Here is a 21,250-nt window from a genome sequence, read left to right on the forward strand (position 1 = left end):
GAAACACGGTTTTCGGGTTGGCATGGTTGAAATCGCCAGCCAGGATTAGGAGAGCATCTGGGTGGGCTGTCTGTTGCTCGCTGATGTGCGGGTAGAGTTCATTCAATGCCGCACTCCTGTTGTTAATTGAGCTCGGGGGGGTGTAAACTGCTACGAGCAGTATGGCACTAAATTCCCTCGGCAGGTAGAATGGCCGACATTTGACGACCATAAGCTCCATCAGTGGTGAGCAGTGTTTGCATACCAGAACAGCGTTGCGGCACCAGGCATCTCTGATGTAAACACAGAGTCCCCCGCCGCGAGTCTTCCCCCCCCCCCCTCGACGAGCGCCTCTGTATGCCCGGAAGCTAGTTAGCTGGGCTAGCTGGATGGCACTGTCCGGTATGCTGTCGTTCAGCCATGTTTCCATAAACACAAGGGCACAACACTCACTCACGGTCTTGGAAGTTGAGTGGAGAAGTCTTATGTAGTCCATTTTATTGTACAGCGAGCGTACGTTAGCCAGCGTGATGGTAGGAATCGTCAGCCGGTGCGGGCTAGCCACAAGCCTAGTGCGGAGACCTCCATGCTTCCCCTTCTTCTGTTTCCTCATGCAGCGCTTGTGGCGCCTCCACTCTGGGTTGGGTGCAGGAGTGGGGGTCGGTGGAGGAGTGGGGGTCGGTGGACGTGCCGACCCCCTGAGCAATCCACACTTGCGTAGCACTTCTGCTTCAGCTGGTTTTGGTTTTAAAAATGAACTGCCAATGTTGAGCAGAACCTCACGGGAGTAGGTACGCCTCAGGTGTAGCGAGGCAGATGTAGATGAACATTTACACGAGTCAGACAAACATCATAAATGCGAAAACACCAATTTGCCGGGAGAGAGAGGAGCCGCTGTGTGTTCACGCACCGCCATCTTGGAAAAAAAAATGTTGCAAAATGTTCAATAGCTTTATCAAAACAGGATACGAACGAGTGAAACATTTATTTGTTTCAGATTTACAATCTATCCACCTGAAGAACCTCTAAACTGAAGAATAAGCAATTCACGGACACCCTGTATAACACACTTCTTCTTTGCCTTTCGGCTTTTCCCTTCAGAGGTCACCACAGCAAATGAGTGTCCTCCATCTTAAGAGGTTTGATTGGCATGTTTGTTTTAGCCAAGCTTTTACGTCGGATGCCCTTCCTGACACAACCCTTTGTATTTATCCGGGCTTGGGATCGGCATAATAAGACACTGACTTGTGTCCCCTTGTGGCTAGAGAATTGCACTCAAAACAGAGGTGAAGGGGAGTAAAAGAAGCTATTTTCATAAAACAGCAAAATCCTTCCCTTCACCGTTATGGTGGGGTGAGGTTCAATTTGGATGGTTCGTACAATAGACTGCTTAGGCAACATGGGCTTAGTTATGCTGATGAGGTGATACCAGGGTAAACTGGGCAATCAGGCCAGTCGTCTGTCAGGACAATAGAAGCAATCAGTGGAGCCGCAGGGATTAGTCCTCTGCTCCCCCCACCCTGAGAGCAGGAACCAATCTTAGCAGAGTCCGGCACGCCATGTCTGGCCAGTAGGGATATATATATAGGGCCGAAACTACCAGTAAGACTTTAGTTTGCTGACGAAGCTTCTTTGATAAGAAGCGAAACGTCCGACACCTTCAAAGAAGTACAGATGATGGATGAAGAAACCTTTTCATCGATGGATCATTCCTGTCCGACTGAGTGCTTACAAAGACGTGAAGAATAAGCAAGTTAATGACAATCTGAAAGTTACTTTTCTCTCCCTTACACTCCAATTCTTTTAATTTCCTACCATCACCGATGACCTGTACACACCCAACCCCAATGCTACAATCAATGTACATTTTTTAAAACTTTTTAAAACTCCTGATCAATGTATATTTCAAAATTGTTTTAAAAATTCATTAAGCATTATATGTTTTTGATGTTCAATTGAGTGACAATTAATTCAAGAGTAGCTATTAATCTGCTTTGAATGCCTTTGCATTTATTTAATTAAAAGGACAATATATTATTCATGGTTATTCGTTCATTTTCTGAACCACTTTACCTTGCTCGGGTCGCAAAATAAATTATTGTTATTATTAACTTGTTAAATTGCTTGACAGTAAATTCATCACAATTGGGGTAGCCGGGGGAAAACAACTCCCTTATTCTGCCCTAACGTAATCATAAATATAAAGACCATACTTCCATTCATATTCAGTACTGCTTATTACATTCAGGGTCACAAGCTCAAAAAGCAATCTCAATGCATATTTGAAGAAACACGCTCACATTCATACCATCAATGACAGGAAACTGAAGCAACACAGCCTGCATAGAAGTCAGGCATGTGAAGCATGAGACTGAACAAATATAAAGCCCTTCAAATGCAACCAACTCATTACAAAAACAAGACTATGACCTTGCTGCCAGTTTCACGCCTTCCTTTTTGTATCCTTAGAAAAGGAAGTCAATGCGAGACATGACAGTAGTGTGTTTCATATTACACCCGATCCACTATCTGACATTGTAGTGGACCGTTTGGAAATATGTTTGAAAGAATGTGGGAAAGGGAAGAACCGGAAACAGAAGCGGCTTGATCCCCTCTGAAGCTTTATTTCGTCCTTGGCACTTCCATTCTCGTCTGGTGTACAGACCTTATACACTGGCCAGGTGTGTAGGAGTGGAGGCGCTCAGAGAGGTAATCTGGGTTGAGACCGTTTAGAGATTTGAAAACAAATACAAATATCTTAAATAAACTTGAAATTAAACTGAGACAAAGTGAAAGGAGGCCAGATTTTGGGTTATTTGCTCCTCCTTATGCACTCCATTTAGGAAGGCAAGCAGCAGCATTTTGGACCAACTGGAGATGCTCCAGGGAGGACTTCAACGCTTTAGATAAAATGACACGGAGCTAGATTAGAAAAGTGGAATGTAAATAGACCACTGATACTATCAGTTTTGTTTTCTTATCGTAATTTCACAAAGCATTGATTGAAATAAAATATAATGTGTTGGTGCCATCATTTTACTTTTATCTTTCATTACTGTCACAATTTCATAGAAAAATGTACAGTAGCTAGAAAAACAATTCCAGAAATCTCCAGAAAGACTTGCTTGACAGATGCTTTCCATCCATCTCTGAGCTTTTTTTCGAACAAAGAATGGGAAAAGATTTCTGTTAAATATCCTGAACATTTAGAACACCATTCATCATTTCTGCTCCAATTCACAATCGTCCATCATCTAAAATTAAAAAAAATCTAAACCTTGAGGTTTTTGGTTATAGGGTGTAATAATGCAGACACGTCCAAGGGGATGCATGCTTTTTCAAGGCATTGTAATTATCTCATCCATTTTTCTCCGAAAATGTTTCCATTTGACTACATCTGCCTTTTTAATTTGAGAAAAACCAATAGGTGACGATTGCCATGACCTGGATGAGAGAAGTATGTGATATATATTGACTGCTCCTCTCTCTAACAGATTAATCGAGCTCCAAGCTTTGGGACGGATCAGAAGATCGATTTTGATGTCAAGAGGGGAGTTTTGCTCAACGCTCTGAAACTGCTCAACATTAGGTAATGCTCTAAGTTCAATTTAGAGATCCGTTATGCTTCAATTGTGAAAACTTCAAATCGTTCTTTGGTGGTAAGGGTCAATTGTCTGATGTTCTTTATTTTGTGAAAAAATCAGCTCTGATGTTCATGTACAATACGGTTGAACTCGCTCACACTGATCACACAAGTATATCAGCCAGGAAATTTAGATTTGCTCTGAACATGTTGCTTCTTCATTTGTAAAAGTAATAAATTAATCAGATCAATTAGGGAAAAAAATATTAATTTGCCCACATTTGGACATTCAAGGTTTCCCCTCAAAAGAAACATGTTCTTTGCCTGTTTTTTTTGGGAGAGTGGTGGGAGAGGATGCAGATTCTCATTCGAACACGTAGTTTTATGTTTTTTAATGGTTGTGGAACAGATTTTTGATAGCTTGACTCCTCATGCAAATGAGAAAAATGACGTGCAGTACTTGGTTACAGTCTAAACTATTTTACAAGACGATGCTAGCTATGGGAAGTTGAAAGACATTCAAAAAACCACTCTCATGGCACAACTCCTTTGGGCATAACACTATAACACTTGAGTTCAGAACATTCAGAGCGAGAGAGAAAGAAAGAGAACATCTCTGGTATCTTGCATCCTTTTTCAAATGGTTATTATTTTCAATGTAATGGGTTTCATGTTGAGGTTACCTAGCATCCATCTTGGCTGACTTTGGCCTTATTTTCAATCAGTCATAGGCCACACATGGACAGGCAACTGTCCAACTTACATTTACAATGATGGATAATGTGGAGTCTTATTTAATTTTTGGAATGTGTGACAAAACTTCACATGGGCATAGGGAGACACATAAAATGTCCAAGCTGTGATTCAAACCCAGAATGTATTCACCACATGTATAACCAGGCTGCTTTTCTCCCATTGTTCCAATGGGTAAGAATATGAATTGTTAAATTGTTTGATTAGTTCCCCCATTGTCAATTGAGCAAGTTCCCTTCTATTTTTCTGGCCATGAACATGCCCACAAATTGATCTTTGCACACTTGACTTTCTACAGCTCCAAAGTCACACAAAAACACAATTAATTAATTGCATGCAGAACAGATCTAGTTGGGTCAGCTTTGGTGAGCTTTGCAAAAATCACAATGGATGAAAAAAAAAAACTTTCTCCCATCCTGTTGGATCAGCAGGGCAAAAGAAATGGCTCATCAAAAATGTCTCAAAAGCAAAATCTCATGGATGACCTTGGCACTGTTCTTTTAGTCGAGATTTAACACACATTATTTTGATTATTTCTTGACAAGGAATTGTAGGATTCAATATATGTGGTGGTGGTAGTGATGGTGAAAGGGCTCTTTTTCATGTCCATGCTGAAGTGACCACATCCTTTGTTCTATTCTGCCTCGCTCGATCCTTCCTGATATCGTTAAGGCTTCACTTCTCCCAAAGGAGAGCTTGTGGTCCTTGAGTCCGCTTTCAACACCAACTGTATTAACGTGGGATCAATTCAGACCCGGTCGGGCATGGTCATTGATAAACCTCTGTCCCCACCCTAACGGCACTCAATATCCAATTTGAAGGGCCGGGATTGACTAAAATGAATTGCCCTTTCTGCAGACAAGCAACGGCCGATTTGGATTAGAAGTCAGCTCATGTTCATCTTCTGTTAGTGGTTTTGTTTGTGTCCCTGCAACATATTTGATTGTAGTGTTCAATATTTGGCACATCTCAATGCATAACCACACAAGGCAACTCGCATTATCCTGATTATTAGGGCTGTTGTAACAAATCCATCGAATAGATAAAAGAAAACAATAAAATAACAAGGATATTTGTTTAAAATACCACATTTGGCCTATTCTTTGGGTTTTTGATAACACTGTCTGGACTATTGTTGAGGGTTTGAAATCATACTTTCACACGTGGAGTCATGCAAAATATCATCAAATCAACCCCGAACATACACAAGCGTAGAACTAATGATTAACTCTGTGTGTGCTAATATTCCATAGTTGTGTCTTGCTTTATAGTGACACAGCAAGAGGGCCATATGTAAGTAGAATAGGGAAAAGGCAATATTTCAGTGGATTAAATTGTTTTTTTTTTACCTTCCACTGTGATTTGGGACATACACTTTGGCAGTGGCTTGTCTGCACTGGTGGTGTCTGTGTCTGTACCTTTTTAAAGTCATCATTACATTGAATGTGTCGTTATTTCTGTCGATGCAGGGCAAGCGATAAGAAACGTAACTTGGCGCAGCAAAAAGCAGAGGCCCAGAGGCGACTATATGGGCATGGCTCTGTAAAGAAACTCTCGGCTGCCTCATCAGACTGGGAGCGGCAGCGTCACACCCTGGAGCGAAGGCGAGAGGAGCTTGTGAGTTCTAAAAACAACACTTCATTTAAATGTAGTTTAAGACTTTTGATTTGGCAAGCACACAATTACAAGGTGTTTCAGAAAAGTTACAGGACTGGTGTCACAAAAAATGTGCTCCAAGTTTTCCGTGTTTAAGTATTCCCCCAGCAATCTAAGGGACTTTCCCAGCCTTCTCTGCCAGGCTTTCCTGCACTCATGAAAGGAGTCTTGTGTGATCTTTCACAGATCTTGATGTCATGCATGGTTTCAAAACAGATCCCCGTGATGATTCGCTTTCACTTGGGAATGAGAGGAAAAAAATATACCGGTTTGAGTGGTTGGGGAGGTTGCTGCATCTCTGAGATGTTCTTCTCGGACAGGAACTGTCAGATGCTCAGTTTGCTGAGAGATTTTTTGGACAGTAATGTTAAAACAGCTCTTGTCTCTTTTCACACACTAAACAAAATCGACACCGCAGGATCTCGGCCGGTTGATACTATGGCTTATATTGGAATGGACAATTCCTACTTCTCAATTTGAGTTTGAAATTTGAAACTTTTCGGAACCACCTCATGTTTTTCTCCACATTACTGGTCACATATTCATGTGGAACATCTGCAGGGCGGCTGTGTTCAAGCAAGTTTAAAAAGCTATTCAAACATAGATTCTTCACTCAAAGGCACCCAGTAAGTATCCCAAAGTTGTTCAAACACCCCCTGAAAAAAAACATTGAAAGCCTAATTTTTAAAGAGTGTACTACATGTTACTTTATTTCAGTCACAGTGTTTTTCTCATATAGATGAGGTACAATTACTGCACACCTCAGACCCTCTTTAATTTGCATTTGAATGAGCCATAGCCGTAATCAGTGTATAGTATGAAAGGGTGGTCCATATTTAAAGAAGTAACATTAGTTTGAAGTGCACATTCAGATGTCACCTTGAGTGTACATGTCATTTAGTTCTCACTGTTCCTGGAGCGAGCCTCTCCTCCCTTGCTCCTAATACCTTTATTAAAAGCTATTAGTGGCGTGTTGGCCTTTGAACTGACTGTGTGGCAAAAAAAAATCTCAACTGAATGAATGAGTGTTTTTGGCTTTTTCCTCTCCTAGAAAGATCAACTGGCGCAAGTCCGCAAGCAGATTAGCAAGGAGGCGCATGAAAAACAACATCTGGGCAACTACAGGTAAGACAGAGGCAAACTGTCTGACTTTTGCCTCTAAAAGCATCACCCATAGTACTTATGTCTGCTCCACATGCAATTGTGGGGCCTTCTGGTTCCTTTGATGTCTCCAAGGAGAAATTATTCCGCACCAGAGCGACTAAACAGGCACGGCGACACAAGAATAATCATTTGTATAAGTCAACATGATATAGAGTAGAAAAGAGAAAGGACAACATTAAAGGCAAATTTCTTTCCTGTGCAGCATGAAATAGGACTCAATATATGTAAGCTCTACCTTCTTGCTGTACTCTCTGCTGTCTCTGTGGACCTTGGAAGACAGCGTGCCATCTCGACAGTTACTTTACAGATGCATCAGATTCCCTTCTAAAAGTGACTAAACAACAAGTTCTGATGTACAGCTTGGGTGTGAGGAAAGCCTTTCTGCTTCTGTCTTTGTTGCTCACAGAACACACTCTATGTGTGAAAAAGATTTTGACTCCAGATAAATGAAAGCTCGAGTTCGTTTCATGACGACGGCATTTGACAACCTCAAAATCACTTGTGGCTGTTGTTTGAAAAACAATTTCATTTGCTTTTAAACTGGAAATATTTGACTCTTTTTAATATGAAGCAACAGTAGTTCCACAGACAATAAAATGCTGCTCAATGTTTTTATGCTTGAAGTCTAATCTGGGTTCCTTCTACATGGTCATAAAATGTTATATATATATATATATATATATATATATATATATATATATATATATATATATATATATATATATATATATATATATATATATATATATATGTCCATTTTCCGTACCGCTTATTCCTCATTAGGTCGCGGGGGGTGCTGGAGCCTATCTCAGCTGTCTTCGGGCACGAGGCGGGGGACACCCTGAATTGGTTGCCAGCCAATGGCAGGGCACACAAAGACGAACAACAGTCACTCTCACACTCGCACCTAGGGACAATTTGGAGTCGTCAATCTGCCTGCCATGCATGTTTTTGGATTGCGGGAGGAAACTGGAGGACCCAGAGAAAACCCACGCGGGGAGAACATGCAAACTCCACACAGGGAGGCCGGACCGAGACGCGAACCGGTGACTATATATACATATATATATATATATATATATATATATATATATATATATATATATATATATATATATATATATATATATATATATATATATATATATATATATATATATATATATATAGGTTTCCCAGCATTTTATCAACAGAGGGTTGAGGGATGCCTTCGCATATATATATACAGTGGTATCTATTTTTGCTTTGGCGTTCGAACATCAATCGGTGTTCGAAAAAAGAGAAAAGAACATCCTGTAGCCGAGTCATGCGTAGCTGTCACGTTCCAAGCGAGAGTGACGGCAGCTGACTCGTCGGAACGTAGTGGAATGTTTGGGATCCCAAAGCAGACACGTACTACCCAAGCAGGATGTTTATTCACAAATCAAAGAAAACACAGTGAGTAAGAAGGCAGGGGGTGATCCGACCCGCTTACTACGGCAAAAAGCAAATGGCACACGAGGGTGCAAAATTACGCAATCCCGGAAGATGACATAAATTTACGGGACGCGGGGAAAATACCTCGGACCGGATACACTCGCGCACCGAAGGAAGAGTCCAGGCACACGGTGGCGAGTTGAGTCAATCATCCGGCATTGGCGAGGTGATCGCGAACCGTATAAATGCCCCGTGTCCGTGATTTGAGAATAACAGCAGGTGGAGAACGGCCGGGAGAGGCAGCCCCTCCCCACGCTGCCAACTCGCAAGTGACAGGAGCAAAGAGGTGGTTTCGGTGTCATGAGAGGCTAGCTCTCATCGGGACAGGACAAGAAGTGCAATGGACGACCGGTTTGGATACAAACAAAAGGTTTTAATCAGGGTTCCAGGGGGAATTCACAAGCAACAAAGGTTTGAATAGTGTCTCTTCCAATACTTCAAAATAAAGTCTCTTCTGATACTTAAATCCAAATAAAGTCTTTTCTGCTACTTAAATCCAAATAAAGTCTCTTCTGAGGTAAAACTGAAGACGGAGTTCTTTACAAGAGTCTCTAGGCCTCACCCCTCTTGACGTCCTCGTCATGTAGCCTAGCCACCTTAGCTAGGTTCAAATCCAGTGTCCAGTCGTGTGGTCCCAACTGGCAATGAGTTCCACGCAGCAATCAACTTCTCCACAGAGCACAGCAATCGAGCTTGTCTTTCCCCAAGCTCCACACTCAGAGGCTCTCTGCCTTAAGAGCCCTGCTTTCCAATCAAGCCCTGATCAGCTGCAGGTGTGTGGGTTTAATTGCTGCCTTCCACCAGGTGGGGCCAAGACTCTCTCTGGGTGGAGCCATCTTAGGGGGATGTATTTGCCCTCCAGGACACAGCCTCTCGTGACATCACAATATATATATATATATATATATATATATATATATATATATATATATATATATATATATATATATATATATATATATATATATATATATATATAGTAAAGTCTCGTTATATCGATATCGGTTATATCGATAGTACTGTTTATTACGATACTATTTCTATGAACGCAAGGAGAAAATTTACATGCCGCAGGATCGGATATATCGATAGTCCGGTTATATCGATATTTTTTCAGACTCCCGAGAATATCGATATAACGAGACTTTACTGTATATATTTTATCAACAGAGGGCTGAGGGATGCCTTCGCATTCAAATTGTGCCCTGGCACAAAATTGGAGTCTGATGACTGCACTGCTTTGCATTTGTCTGTTCTGAATCAGCTGTCTGCTGGAGTGTGTCGTTGCCCATTTAACATCTCGTGAGATGGGTACCTGAAAGACACTATTGTTGAAATGAAGAGTCTGATGTAAATGGTGTCTGAATCATCAAGTCCAATTGGAAGCTTGTAGGGGGAGGATAGTATCAGGCTTTATATTAAAAGTATTGCAGAGTCCTGGTATAATAAAAAGTCCATATGTTCAAGGAAAAAAAGGTGCAACGCAAAGGTGTTAACATCCACCATTCAAACGGTGGCCTTTTACCGTTTACTCATGACTTAAGGAGCTTTTAGAGAACCAACAACTACTGACTTCAGTCAGGTATTATAATTTATGTTCACTCAGGGACATTTTAAATCTACATGTATTTACAAAGAAAGGACAAAAATATTCCCTTAATGGGCTGTGAAAAAGACGGTTTCATAATCTGCCAAAAGAATTATATACTGTATTTTCTGGTGTAAAAGGCACACCCACAAGCCTTCAAAAGATGACCCCGCGCCTTATACGCAGGTGCACCTTATATGTAAGTAATATTGCGCCACAACACGTCTCACAACTATTGTCAGCAGCCACGACTTCATTTCCCATATAGAAGAAGTGCTTTCTCTACTGTAGCGTTTAGAAAAGTTTTATATGTTTCTATATTATATATGAAATTTGGAAAACCTTTTTTTATTCATTGAAGGTGCTCCTTATAGTACAGTGCATATGGAAAAATCATTAATTGGGGGTGCACCTTATACTCGGTGCGCCTTATACACCGTAAAATACGGTACGCTTTATTCTTCCAGCATGGTTTTATATAGATTTAGACATTTTGGTGAAGTTTAAATGTGAATTTGTACAATGTCTATTTCAGAGGCTGACGACAAACTTTAAAAATTATTTAAGAGGCTTAGAACTGAGTGAGGAGGTGCGATGGCAGTGCGATTTCAGTGTTAGGTTGTATCGGCGGTCGGCCGAAAAAAAACATTTTTTCAAGAGAAGACATAACACTGAGATTGTTTCAGATCTTTGTACTGTCACCAATTAACTGTTGAAGCAAACCTATTTTATGAAGCAGCCAAGATAGAGACACACATAATGCTTTCAGCCTGTTGCTAGAGCTACACTGCAATTACCGATAGTTATATTTTTGGTTTGATGAATATTTCTCCTTTCCATGCCATGTGGTGGAGAGATAAGATATATTCGTGATTTGCCGGTGTCTCATTACACTTCATGAGCAATGTTAGTTCGTGGACTGGGTTTTTGTGCTACCTTGGGGGTATACTTTTCCCGATTTTGTAGTTCAACGACAACTATATGGGTATTCAAATTTAGATTAATTTGTAATTTATGGGCAGACCGGTAGTCGACCTTACAGTGCAGAGGTCGTGGGTTCAATTCCCGCTCTGGCCATTCGGTGTGGAGCTTGCACTTTCTCCTTGCGTGGTTTATTCCGGGTCATCCGGTTTCCCCTCATATTCCAAAATCATGCATGGCAGACAGATTGAATACTCCAAATTGACCCTAGGTGTAAATGTGAATGGTTGTTCGTGTCTGTGTGCCCTGCGATTGACTGGCAACTCCCCCAGCCTACTTCCCGAAGACAGCTGGGATAGGCTCCAGCACCCACCCGCGACCCTAGTAAGTAATAAGAAGATGAATGAATGGATGAATGCAATATCTACCATATTAAAATTATATATAGGCAAAGAAAGACAGGAGAGTGGTCGACCGCAACTGCTGCTGCTGTGTTAATATTACATAGCTTCTAATCTTTTTCCGTTCAGGGTGTCTATGTTGTATCCGTGACGCAGTCCAGTTTGAATTGACACGTTGACACTTACCGTGCTACAGTTTTGATCTGATTACTGAACTGATGACATCGGAAACGTTGGGTGATGTCGTTTCAGGATAAGCAGGCTGTGGTTTTTACATTTTCTTTAATCCCCCCAAGCCTAACACAAACACTGGCCACTCTTAGTTTAGTCTTAGGGGTTTGGAGCATAGCTCAGTGAAAATATGTGTTAAGAATAACAGACGTTTAACCATATTTCATCTCACTTGTTTGCTTTTTTTTGTGCTTTTCACATTTATTCGCTGGCTTCATTGTTTTTATAGAAATGACTTGTTTTCCACTATTTGTGCCCCATTTAATTAGTTTTACATTTGTCTCACCTGATGAGCCAGAACCTCAAACTTTTCTAATAACACAGCTTGATCCCTCGCAAGCCTCTCCTTGTCAGCACTTGTCCTCACTCCCTGTACGCAGCCTTTGTTGTCACCTCATCTTCCACAGCTCTCCTCTGTGAATGACTCTTTCCTTCTCAGTCTCAGAAGTTGTTCTCTTTTTATTTTTCGTGTTCTTTCCTCTTTGCATTGATGACCCTTCTTCCTCCCTTTTGCTGCACTCCACCCTCACTATCCGGGCTCTTCTCTCTCTTTGTGTATGTGTCTCTTTGGCCAACAGACGTATTTACCCCCCAGACGACAAGCTGCTGTTGGAGAAGTATGAAAGCCTGCTCTCTTCCGCCTTTCAGACCTTCCTCGCTGGGCGAGCTGCCTCGCTTCAGAAGGAAATGAATAACCCTCTGAAACAAATGAAGGCACGTATCTTGGTGGCTGACTGACTGTCAAATGTGCGCACTACACACAGCGCACGCACAATTTCACACATACCTACGCTTTCGATTACACACACAAACACCCTCAGCAGCTTCCACATGCAAACACGGATAATAAGAAAACTATGTATTTCTATTTTAGGAACTGGAAAGCTAGTGATGTTTAGTAATGTCAAAATTGTGAGTTATTATTATTTTTTTGTGTTGCGTGACACTTAATTCATCACATCCCCATGCGTGTCTGCACCTACGCAAGCTTTCAAAGTCAGGGGGACACAATCCACTTTCCACATATCATGTTTCCTTTTCTTCCTGTTTTATTTTCTCCTTTTTGTTACTCTTACAAAGAACTGAAAGGGCTTCAAATTTGATAAGTGATAGTTAACGATGAGAGTGCATTGTGAATAGTTTTTTGACAGTAGAACTGACACCACACAAAGTAATCCGAAAAGTCTTTACTGAGATGGCATGTGCAACTATTACATCTTTTGTTGAAACATCCACCTCTTGCCCGTCACATGTTGTATTTTAGAATGTTATTGTGTTTGAAGGCGCAAACTCAGAAGATTTCTTTTTTTGGTACAGATGTCAATCAAAAGCAAGCAGAAGAAATGCGCACATTTAGTCAACACACATAGATGCGATCTTGTTCAAAGTGTGAAAGGAAGGGGATGAGTCAAGAAGAACAAATGAGGCGCTGTAGTCAGATAATCGTGTCGCAGTGTGACAACGGGGCTGTCACATTAGAAGGGACGGCTTGTGAGGGATGGGAATTTCTGAAGGTTACAGTTAAGACAAGATCTATCTTATCCTGACGCAAACATGTAGCAACATTTAAGGATATCTATCACTTTTTTTTAATATCTTTTTTGCAACCTCTTAATTTGTGCCACTTCACCATTTTCAGTGACATTCTTATTTACTCGTCTAATATCATGAGGGATCATCAGTACAATCAGCCAAAGCTGATTGTGTCAATCTTTGCGTCTGTTTTTCGCATACACTGCCATAATTCTTACATTGCAACTTTAACATAAAATTCACACCTTTAAAAAAACATTCTTGCCTTTTTTTGACAAATAATGTGGCCCTAATACTCTTCTGGAATATGTTACAACAAAAGCCAAACATTTTACTATAAATCAAAATCATCTCCATTAGGATCAATTATGACTTTACCCACAAGTGTGGACTGATTTACGTTTTTGGAGTGAAAGTATCAATGTGACTGCTGCTATGTTGTTCAGTTATTTTAAAAATGTATTATTATTATTAAAAATAATAATAATACATTTTATTTCAAGCGCCTTTCAAAACACCCAAGGACACTCTACAATAAAAACAATAAAACAAAGCACATAACAATAAAACCATAAGTATAGTGATAGATAATAAAATAGCAGATAGAACTATACATTGAAAGCAATTTTAAACAAGTGGGTTTTGAGGTGAGCCTTGAAAATAGGGAGGGAGTCAATATTGCGGATGTTGGGTGGAAGAGAATTCCAGAGTTTGGGAGCAGAGCGGCTGAAAGCTCTGCAACCCATCGTGGTGAGACGGGCAGAGGGCACATAGAGGTGAAGGGAGGATGAAGATGTGAGGGACCGAGAGGGAACAGAGATTTGAAGCAGGTCAGAAAGATAGGGAGGGGCAAGGTTATGGATGGCTTTGAATGTATTATTATTATTATTATTATTATTATTATTATTATTATTATTATTATTATTATTATTATTATTATTATTATTATTATTATAATTAACAACAATAATAATGATATTATAGATATTTATAGTTTTTTGTACACATATATTAATTTTGAAAAGAAAATACATTGTACTTCAAAAAGGTATCACTGTTGTGCCCCGTGTTCAATACCATAAGCCAGAACAGAATGGTTATACAGTATTACATTTTTGAAAATAATTTCCTTCGAGTTTTGACATGACATATGTTATGTACTGTGCTAGCCACAATTTGACTGGCTGGACCGCAAGCAGTAATCCAAGTTTTATTACAGTGGAAATAAATGGAGAAATTAATGTCCTGTGTCAATGTGGAGGCCAGGTTGTAGAGGCAGAGAATGTCACGGTTGAAGCTGCCAATAACCGATCTAAAATATAGCTCTTTCAACAAACTTCAATAAGCAAAAGGTTTGCTTTGAAAAAAATTGACTGCACTTTTGCTCTTCTGGTGTAACAAATGCGCCGGACAATAAAATGTGTGAACTTCTTACCCTTGTATGGGCAGAGCCCTGCAACTGGACACTAACACGCAGAGAAAGCATCCATTTTGATCTGCAAATGGCCAACTATGTAAAAACAAATGTTTGATTTGAATTAATGTTAACATTGCTGTAACCAGTGTTTTATGTTCATCATAAAAACTGCTAAATATTGTGCAATATAATCCCATATTAGGCATTAGCTGCTTGAAGCATTTAGTTTCACCATTTTGTTCGTTCTTTGTTTTATTCCTCTGTGAAATAATACTGAAATAATAACCAGACTTCTGTATTTTAAATTTGAAGTGTGCATACTCTACCCAAACAGTAACAGTTTATCTATTGTACATTGATTTCAAATGATGCCCATGAGTGTGCACATTGTAATTAGAGGAAAATAAAACTCTTTGAAAAAAAAATCCCTTCACATGCACAAACAAGAGGCCCTCTTTACATCTCCGAAAGTGCATTTTAAATTTGAAATAAAATCTCATTTCATTTTGGTGTGAGTGGCAAATGAGAGCTTTTCATGCTCCTAATCGTGAAATAACATCACAGCCACTTTTGCCTGCATCAATGGCCATGGTTGTGAACCACTTTTGCTAAATTTAGCTTCTATGAGCATTCTGAGAGAGCACTACATGTCTGTCTTGGGCTTATTTTCTCTTTTCTACCATGCGGGGAGTGCTTCAATTGATCATCTGACTTTGTATGTTGCACTAAAATGTAAATTATTGATAATTGATTTTTCTTCTTAAATAATACAGCATTCCACATTTTCATTTCGTTAGAATCCATCTGATTTTTTAAATAAATGTTTTATGTCTTATTGTATAGGAGGAGGACATCTTGGATTTGCTGGAGCAATGTGAACTGGATGACGAAAAACTCATGGGCAAATCCTCAAGGCAACGTGGCCCGAAGGTGCGTTAGCGAGAGGAGGAGACATACAAACTGGGAAATATGAGGGAGAATAGAGGCCACTTGCCTCCAGGGACCTTGAGTAAAAGTACAAAGACGTCGAGTTGGGGAGGGCAGTAGGTAGGCAGGTGCATGGATCTAATGCTCACAGCGAATGTGATTCTGAATCCTGTGTTTGGCTCAAGAGGAACGAATCGCAGAGGACCAAAGAAAATGACCCGAGTGCCTCAAGGGGACAGCTATCAGACCGCCTACTTTTCTCGCCACACTATCTTTCTATCGTCCTCTTTCTCTGTCACATGCCCCTCCATGCCCCCAAGATTTCCCCCGACAGCACATTACTCCCTCCATCACCTTGCTTCGCTCGCCTCCCTTCAACATACACCCTCGCCCACTCCTGATTTGCTTCCCGCGCATCTACATCCATTCCTCACTTGAGGGCTAAATTGGCTGGAACACTCATTCGACAGGGCAGTTCAGTGACGCATTTGCTCGAATAAGGACTTGTTTAGACACAATCACTGTTGTCCAAGTTCATTTGGATGGCGCCACTTTCGCTGGTGCGGAATGTGCGGAGGGAGACATTCAGAGGCAGGGAAAGAAAGAGCCATGATGGGTAAATGTATTCCGTGGGGTGTCGTGCTCACACGCCATCTGGTGAAAATTGAACCAAAAACTAGTGAGAGTGAGAATAGTGATTGGGGACATGATTTTTGAGAAGGAACAAGCACGAGACAGAAAGGATATAATGTCCCCGGTTCCCGCCTCAGATTCTTCTAACTGGACAACTACACCATCATTCCAATATTCCTCTTCTTTCTGTTAGCTTCATTGAGCTCTTTCTCTAACATTACTTTAACCAGATGAGCTATGTGGTCTTTTTCATGGCTTTGTCCATTCTCAAGGGCTAGACACTTTTCATATATTGGAATGGGAATAGAAGGTCAGTGTGGAAGCAGATTGGATTAATTTTCTGTTTGTCATGTCCATTAAAAGACAATCAGGTTAAGTAAGATACAGGAGCTGGAGTCTTACTTAAGCCAAACTGCAAAAGAGCAACATTGTGATTTACTTTGGGAAACTGCAATTGTTTGCACTTCTTTTAATGCTATGATGTTATCCACTTGTGATATAACTGTTGTTGCCACACTAGCATCCTAGCTCCTATGCCATTCTCTTTGTGGGATGCCATTGTTTACAAAATGGCAGCAAGACCAAGTTCAAACTGGCAGCCACCTGAATTTCTGCAAAGAAAATACTGTTCCGGACACCGACAAATCATCTCTAGATCAGGGTGAACTTTTGGAAACGACAGGCTGTCTGATAAGGTCAGACCTTTTTGTTACCATTCCCAGAAATACATGTTGCTTTCTCAGTACAGATTGTGACATACTTAATAGTTTCAGGTTTCTAAGGTGCAATCCAGTCGTACTTAATTCAACTGCTGGTGGTCCCTCTTCCTAATTTCTCTCTCTATTAACCTGATGCTCTTATCATCTGCTTTATTGTCTCCTCATGAGCTTAATCTCTTACCATCCCAATCGTCCTCCATCAATCACCCACACAACAAGCCTGCGGTGACCGTGTGAGCCCTCCTGAAAACTTCCTGCCCATTAGTTAGGTCGGCACGGCAGTGCTGACATGGTAATTGTAAGATATCAGATGGATGCATTCTTTATTAATCATTTTGGAGCCTCTCAGGATGGTTGATAGACGCTATATAAGATTAATGTCTCTTCTTTTTTTTGTTAGTCTACGCAGAATTAGTGTGGTTTATCTCATAACATCAGTTGTGGGAATCACTAGTTTTGTTCAAGTTTTGACATTTATATGTTCAGAAAACAATAAAACAGATCATCGAAATCCATTTCTCAGAATGTGATCACTCTTGTAATAGTAGCATAAAGAAAGAAAAAAAGAGCATATGAGAGGACAAATACTTTTGATAGTCATTGAGCGGGGAAGACACTAAAATATACAGTAATAAAGTTTTGTGTGATTTGTTGAAGTTCCGTTACGTCAAACATGACCATTGTGCAGACGTTGGATTTTTCAGTGACCTTAGTTTTTTTTCTTCGAATTCTACAACCTCTGTATTACAATTCAATTGGTTGCATTGTTTTTAAATTGTATTTCATCACACATTTCTACAGTAAATGATGCATTTTTTAAATAATAACCAAGGTCTTTAAATTTATTCATCCCTACCAGCCCTTGAACACCATGACAGAGTGCAGCCAGACATTACGACGTCAACGTCCTGACTATCTGGCTGACTTCACCAGTGGCAGCAGCGTTGAAAACTCTTGCTCCTCTTCAAATGAAGAGGAAGGAGAGAGGAGAAAAACCGAAGGTGGGGGTGGAAGTGGAGAAAAAAGAGAGAAGAAAGTATCCTATGACCTTGGGAGCAAGGAGAAAAACTTGGCTGAGCGCTCAGGTAAAGTTATATATTTTTTTTTTTTTAATGACCAATCGACTATACATGGAACGATTGCATGCATTGCATGGGTTTCTTTTCAGGGTTGTGAGCACCCTGCACACATGATATACTCCACATAATGTCCATATAGTTTGATCCAATACATATACACACAATAATTTACAGTGCTGCAGAACAGTACTTCATACTATTTGCGTCATCTGGCCTTTTTATTTAGCTGCACGATATAGGCAAAAATATACTGTACTGCTTCAGTATTTTTAAGACTTGTTTGAAATTCAAACATCCGACAGTGTCAATAAAACTTGAGCATGATTGTCTTTGAACAAACAGGTATTTTTAATGTAGCTCTTTTACTGGATACTATTGGAGTGGAAGGAAAATAAATAGAACTAGTTTCAAGTTGTAGAAATACATTTATATTGTTTAGCTGCCAAAATGTGCCATGTGATCTTTGAGGTTAGATGTTGGGGAAAAAGTATTATGAAACACAATATGTTAAGTGTGATATGCGGTTCTCCCCTTTTTCTCTGGGTAATGCGGTTTGACCCCACATTTCCAAAACATGAACTATACTATCATGCTTCCATCACTGTAAGTGTGAATGGATGTTTGTCAAACGATGTTTTTCATGGGGGATAATGCACAGTTTGCAAAACAGATGAAATGCATTGGCAATAAAATAAAATAACTGGATTTCCAAGAAATCCTTCCTCATAAACATTCAACTTTCATTTTCTGTGGCACAATTGTGGGAGAAAATTCTCCAAACCAAATTATTGAATAATTACATTTGTTTACTATTTATTATTAATTAATTTATGACATTTCCAATAGGCGAATCCACGGGTGCTGAGTTAACGGTATGCGAGGGTCCACTGTATGTGTCCTGTGATGACCATTTGAAAGTGTAACCCGTCTCTCACCCAAAGTCAGTCGCGATAAACTGTCGATCACCCATGCCACTGAATTGGCTGTACAAAAGAATTGGATGGATTGAATGACTGTTTAGACCAGGGGTGGGCAAACTTTTTGACTCGCGGGCCGCATTGGGTTCTAAAATTTGACAGAGGGGCCGGGCCAGGAGCAGTTGGAGGGAGTGTTTGGGCCGGAAATACTAAACCTAAAGCATTAAAGGACAACCGACGCCTCCCGACAAGTTATGTCCATAATTTATAAAATCACTTCAAATGACTTTTACTGAGCGTTTTTTACAAAGATTCCACAGCATATAGCTATAGTTTACGTTCTAAGACTTGCGCTGAATATTCACGAAGTCTTGTTTTCGAGTTGATGACGATCCCCATGTGACGTCACGTTTGGACCGCCCCTGACCGAGAAAGCGACGCACAATGCATTTTGGGTACTTTGTTTGGTCTGAAAACTTCGTGTTGATGGCGAAATTAGAAGGAAAACACATAAATAACGCCATGGTGAATTGTTGTGTGTTGCACCAAGACAGCTACAGTAAAGTCTCGTTATATCGATATCGGTTATATCGATAGTACCGCTTATTACGATACTATTTCTATGAACGCAAGGAGAAAATTACATGCGCGCAGGGTCAGATATATCGATAGTCCCGGTTATATCGATATTTTTTCGGACTCCCTTGAATATCGATATAACGAGACTTTACTGTATTTGATATTCGCTGACACAAATTCCCAGCTGACAAATCAGCCCATTTCCAACGGAGCTTGGGCGCAATCTTCTGCATTTTCTGGGTGCTACATTGCTGTCATTGGCGGCTCGAATTGATATGGGAGGACTCCTTGAATCAATTGCAAACATTTATGCTTTCCTCTTTAGAACTACAGTAAAGTCTCGTTATATCGATATCGGATATATCGATAGTCCCGGTTCTATCGATACTATTTCTATGCACGCACGGAGAAAATTACATGCAAACAGGGTCGGATATATCGATAGTCCCGGTTATATCGATATTTTTTCGGACTCCCTTGAATATCGATATAACGAGTCTTTACTGTATTTGAATCATATTCATAACTGGATGAGTAACAAGAAAACATCTTCTCCGAATCTGAAGCCATTGTTTTGATTCTCGAGCAAGGCAAGACGTCATGGCGTGACGTCACGAACAAAGGGGTGGGACCTTCTGAAAATGGCCATTTCCGGATTCATTTTGAAGTCATTTTTATTGGTGTTTTTCATTTAACTAAAAATATCAGCCTGCCTGTTTTGGGTATTATAGATGCTATAAAACGTTTTTATAATGTCAGTGGGAAACACAAAAAAATGGTGCCGGTTGTCCTTTAAATGTAGTGTGTACAAACCTCATAGCACAGTAAGAACCCAATTTATTAACTGTCTTTCAAATGTGAAAAATATCCCTGATCAGTTAATAAATTTGTCTCAAGGAATATGGCGTTTACATACTATTTCACAGATACTTGGAGGAGGAAATGGAAATAGATTAAAATAACATGCACTGTGATTCATCAAGATTGCGTCTGTTTTTAATAGGTTTTCATTGAAGGGGCAACGTTAAAGAAATCAACATTTATTGAAAAATGGAATCACTTTCAACATTCAAAACATATTATTCCACAACGAAATATTCAAGCTCAATAATACCTACTTGTTTTAAATTCCGCCAAATCGTAGATGGTTTGTCCTGACCGCGCGCTCAAAAAACTCCTCACTGACGCCCTCGCCTTCACGCGCAAACAATACACGTGTACCGTCGCCGAGCACGCAGACATCGGCAACCTGCAGTGAAATTTGCATACTCGGCACGGCAGCCAATCAGAAAGAAGCATGCTGCTTTCTTCCGGACTTTCGCTAGCGTTATAAAGTCGTGCAATTGCATGTCATTTTCCAAAATAGATGCACAGAACCTCAGCCCAGAAGAAAGATTCAAAAGAAGCTAACAACATATGTGACGCTACAAAACGTAAATTTACATTAAACCGTGACTGTGAAGTGTACGTGAGACTCATGAAAGGGGCTTCGTGGCTCGTAGGAAGCAATGCAAACGTTGCATTGTGCACCGCAATGACAATCGACTACTGCAGCAAAATCTAGCCATGCACATTTACCGTAAATTAAGCAAGGCAGCATTTGTAGTAGGTGCATTCTTGATTTTAGAAAAAAATTATACTTTGTTACAATGTTTTTTGATGTGATTAGTTGTCTCATTGTGCTTCAAGTTGTG

The 21,250-nt window shown here is 40.2% G+C and overlaps 1 protein-coding gene across 9 annotated transcripts in view; it reads left to right on the top strand.

The window, feature by feature from the left end:
• The window catches only part of ttll7 (tubulin tyrosine ligase-like family, member 7), a 91,153-nt gene that overhangs the window by 48,505 nt on the left and 21,398 nt on the right, over positions 1-21,250 (top strand). For all 9 annotated transcript variants that reach the window (XR_016115543.1, XM_089000765.1, XM_089000762.1 and 6 more), the window contains 6 exons: positions 3,474-3,568; positions 5,785-5,932; positions 7,023-7,096; positions 12,331-12,466; positions 15,546-15,632; positions 17,841-18,066. Coding sequence is in view for 8 of the 9 variants with exons in the window: in XM_089000765.1 (XP_088856891.1) it covers positions 3,474-3,568; positions 5,785-5,932; positions 7,023-7,096; positions 12,331-12,466; positions 15,546-15,632; positions 17,841-18,066 (766 nt within the window). In the remaining variant the exon portion in view is untranslated. The remainder of the gene's footprint in view (positions 1-3,473; positions 3,569-5,784; positions 5,933-7,022; positions 7,097-12,330; positions 12,467-15,545; positions 15,633-17,840; positions 18,067-21,250) is intronic.

Source organism: Hippocampus bargibanti, linkage group LG07, assembly GCF_051943395.1.
Source record: "Hippocampus bargibanti isolate YZ-2025 linkage group LG07, ASM5194339v1, whole genome shotgun sequence".
In the NCBI taxonomy this organism is placed as follows: Eukaryota; Metazoa; Chordata; class Actinopteri; order Syngnathiformes; family Syngnathidae; genus Hippocampus; species Hippocampus bargibanti.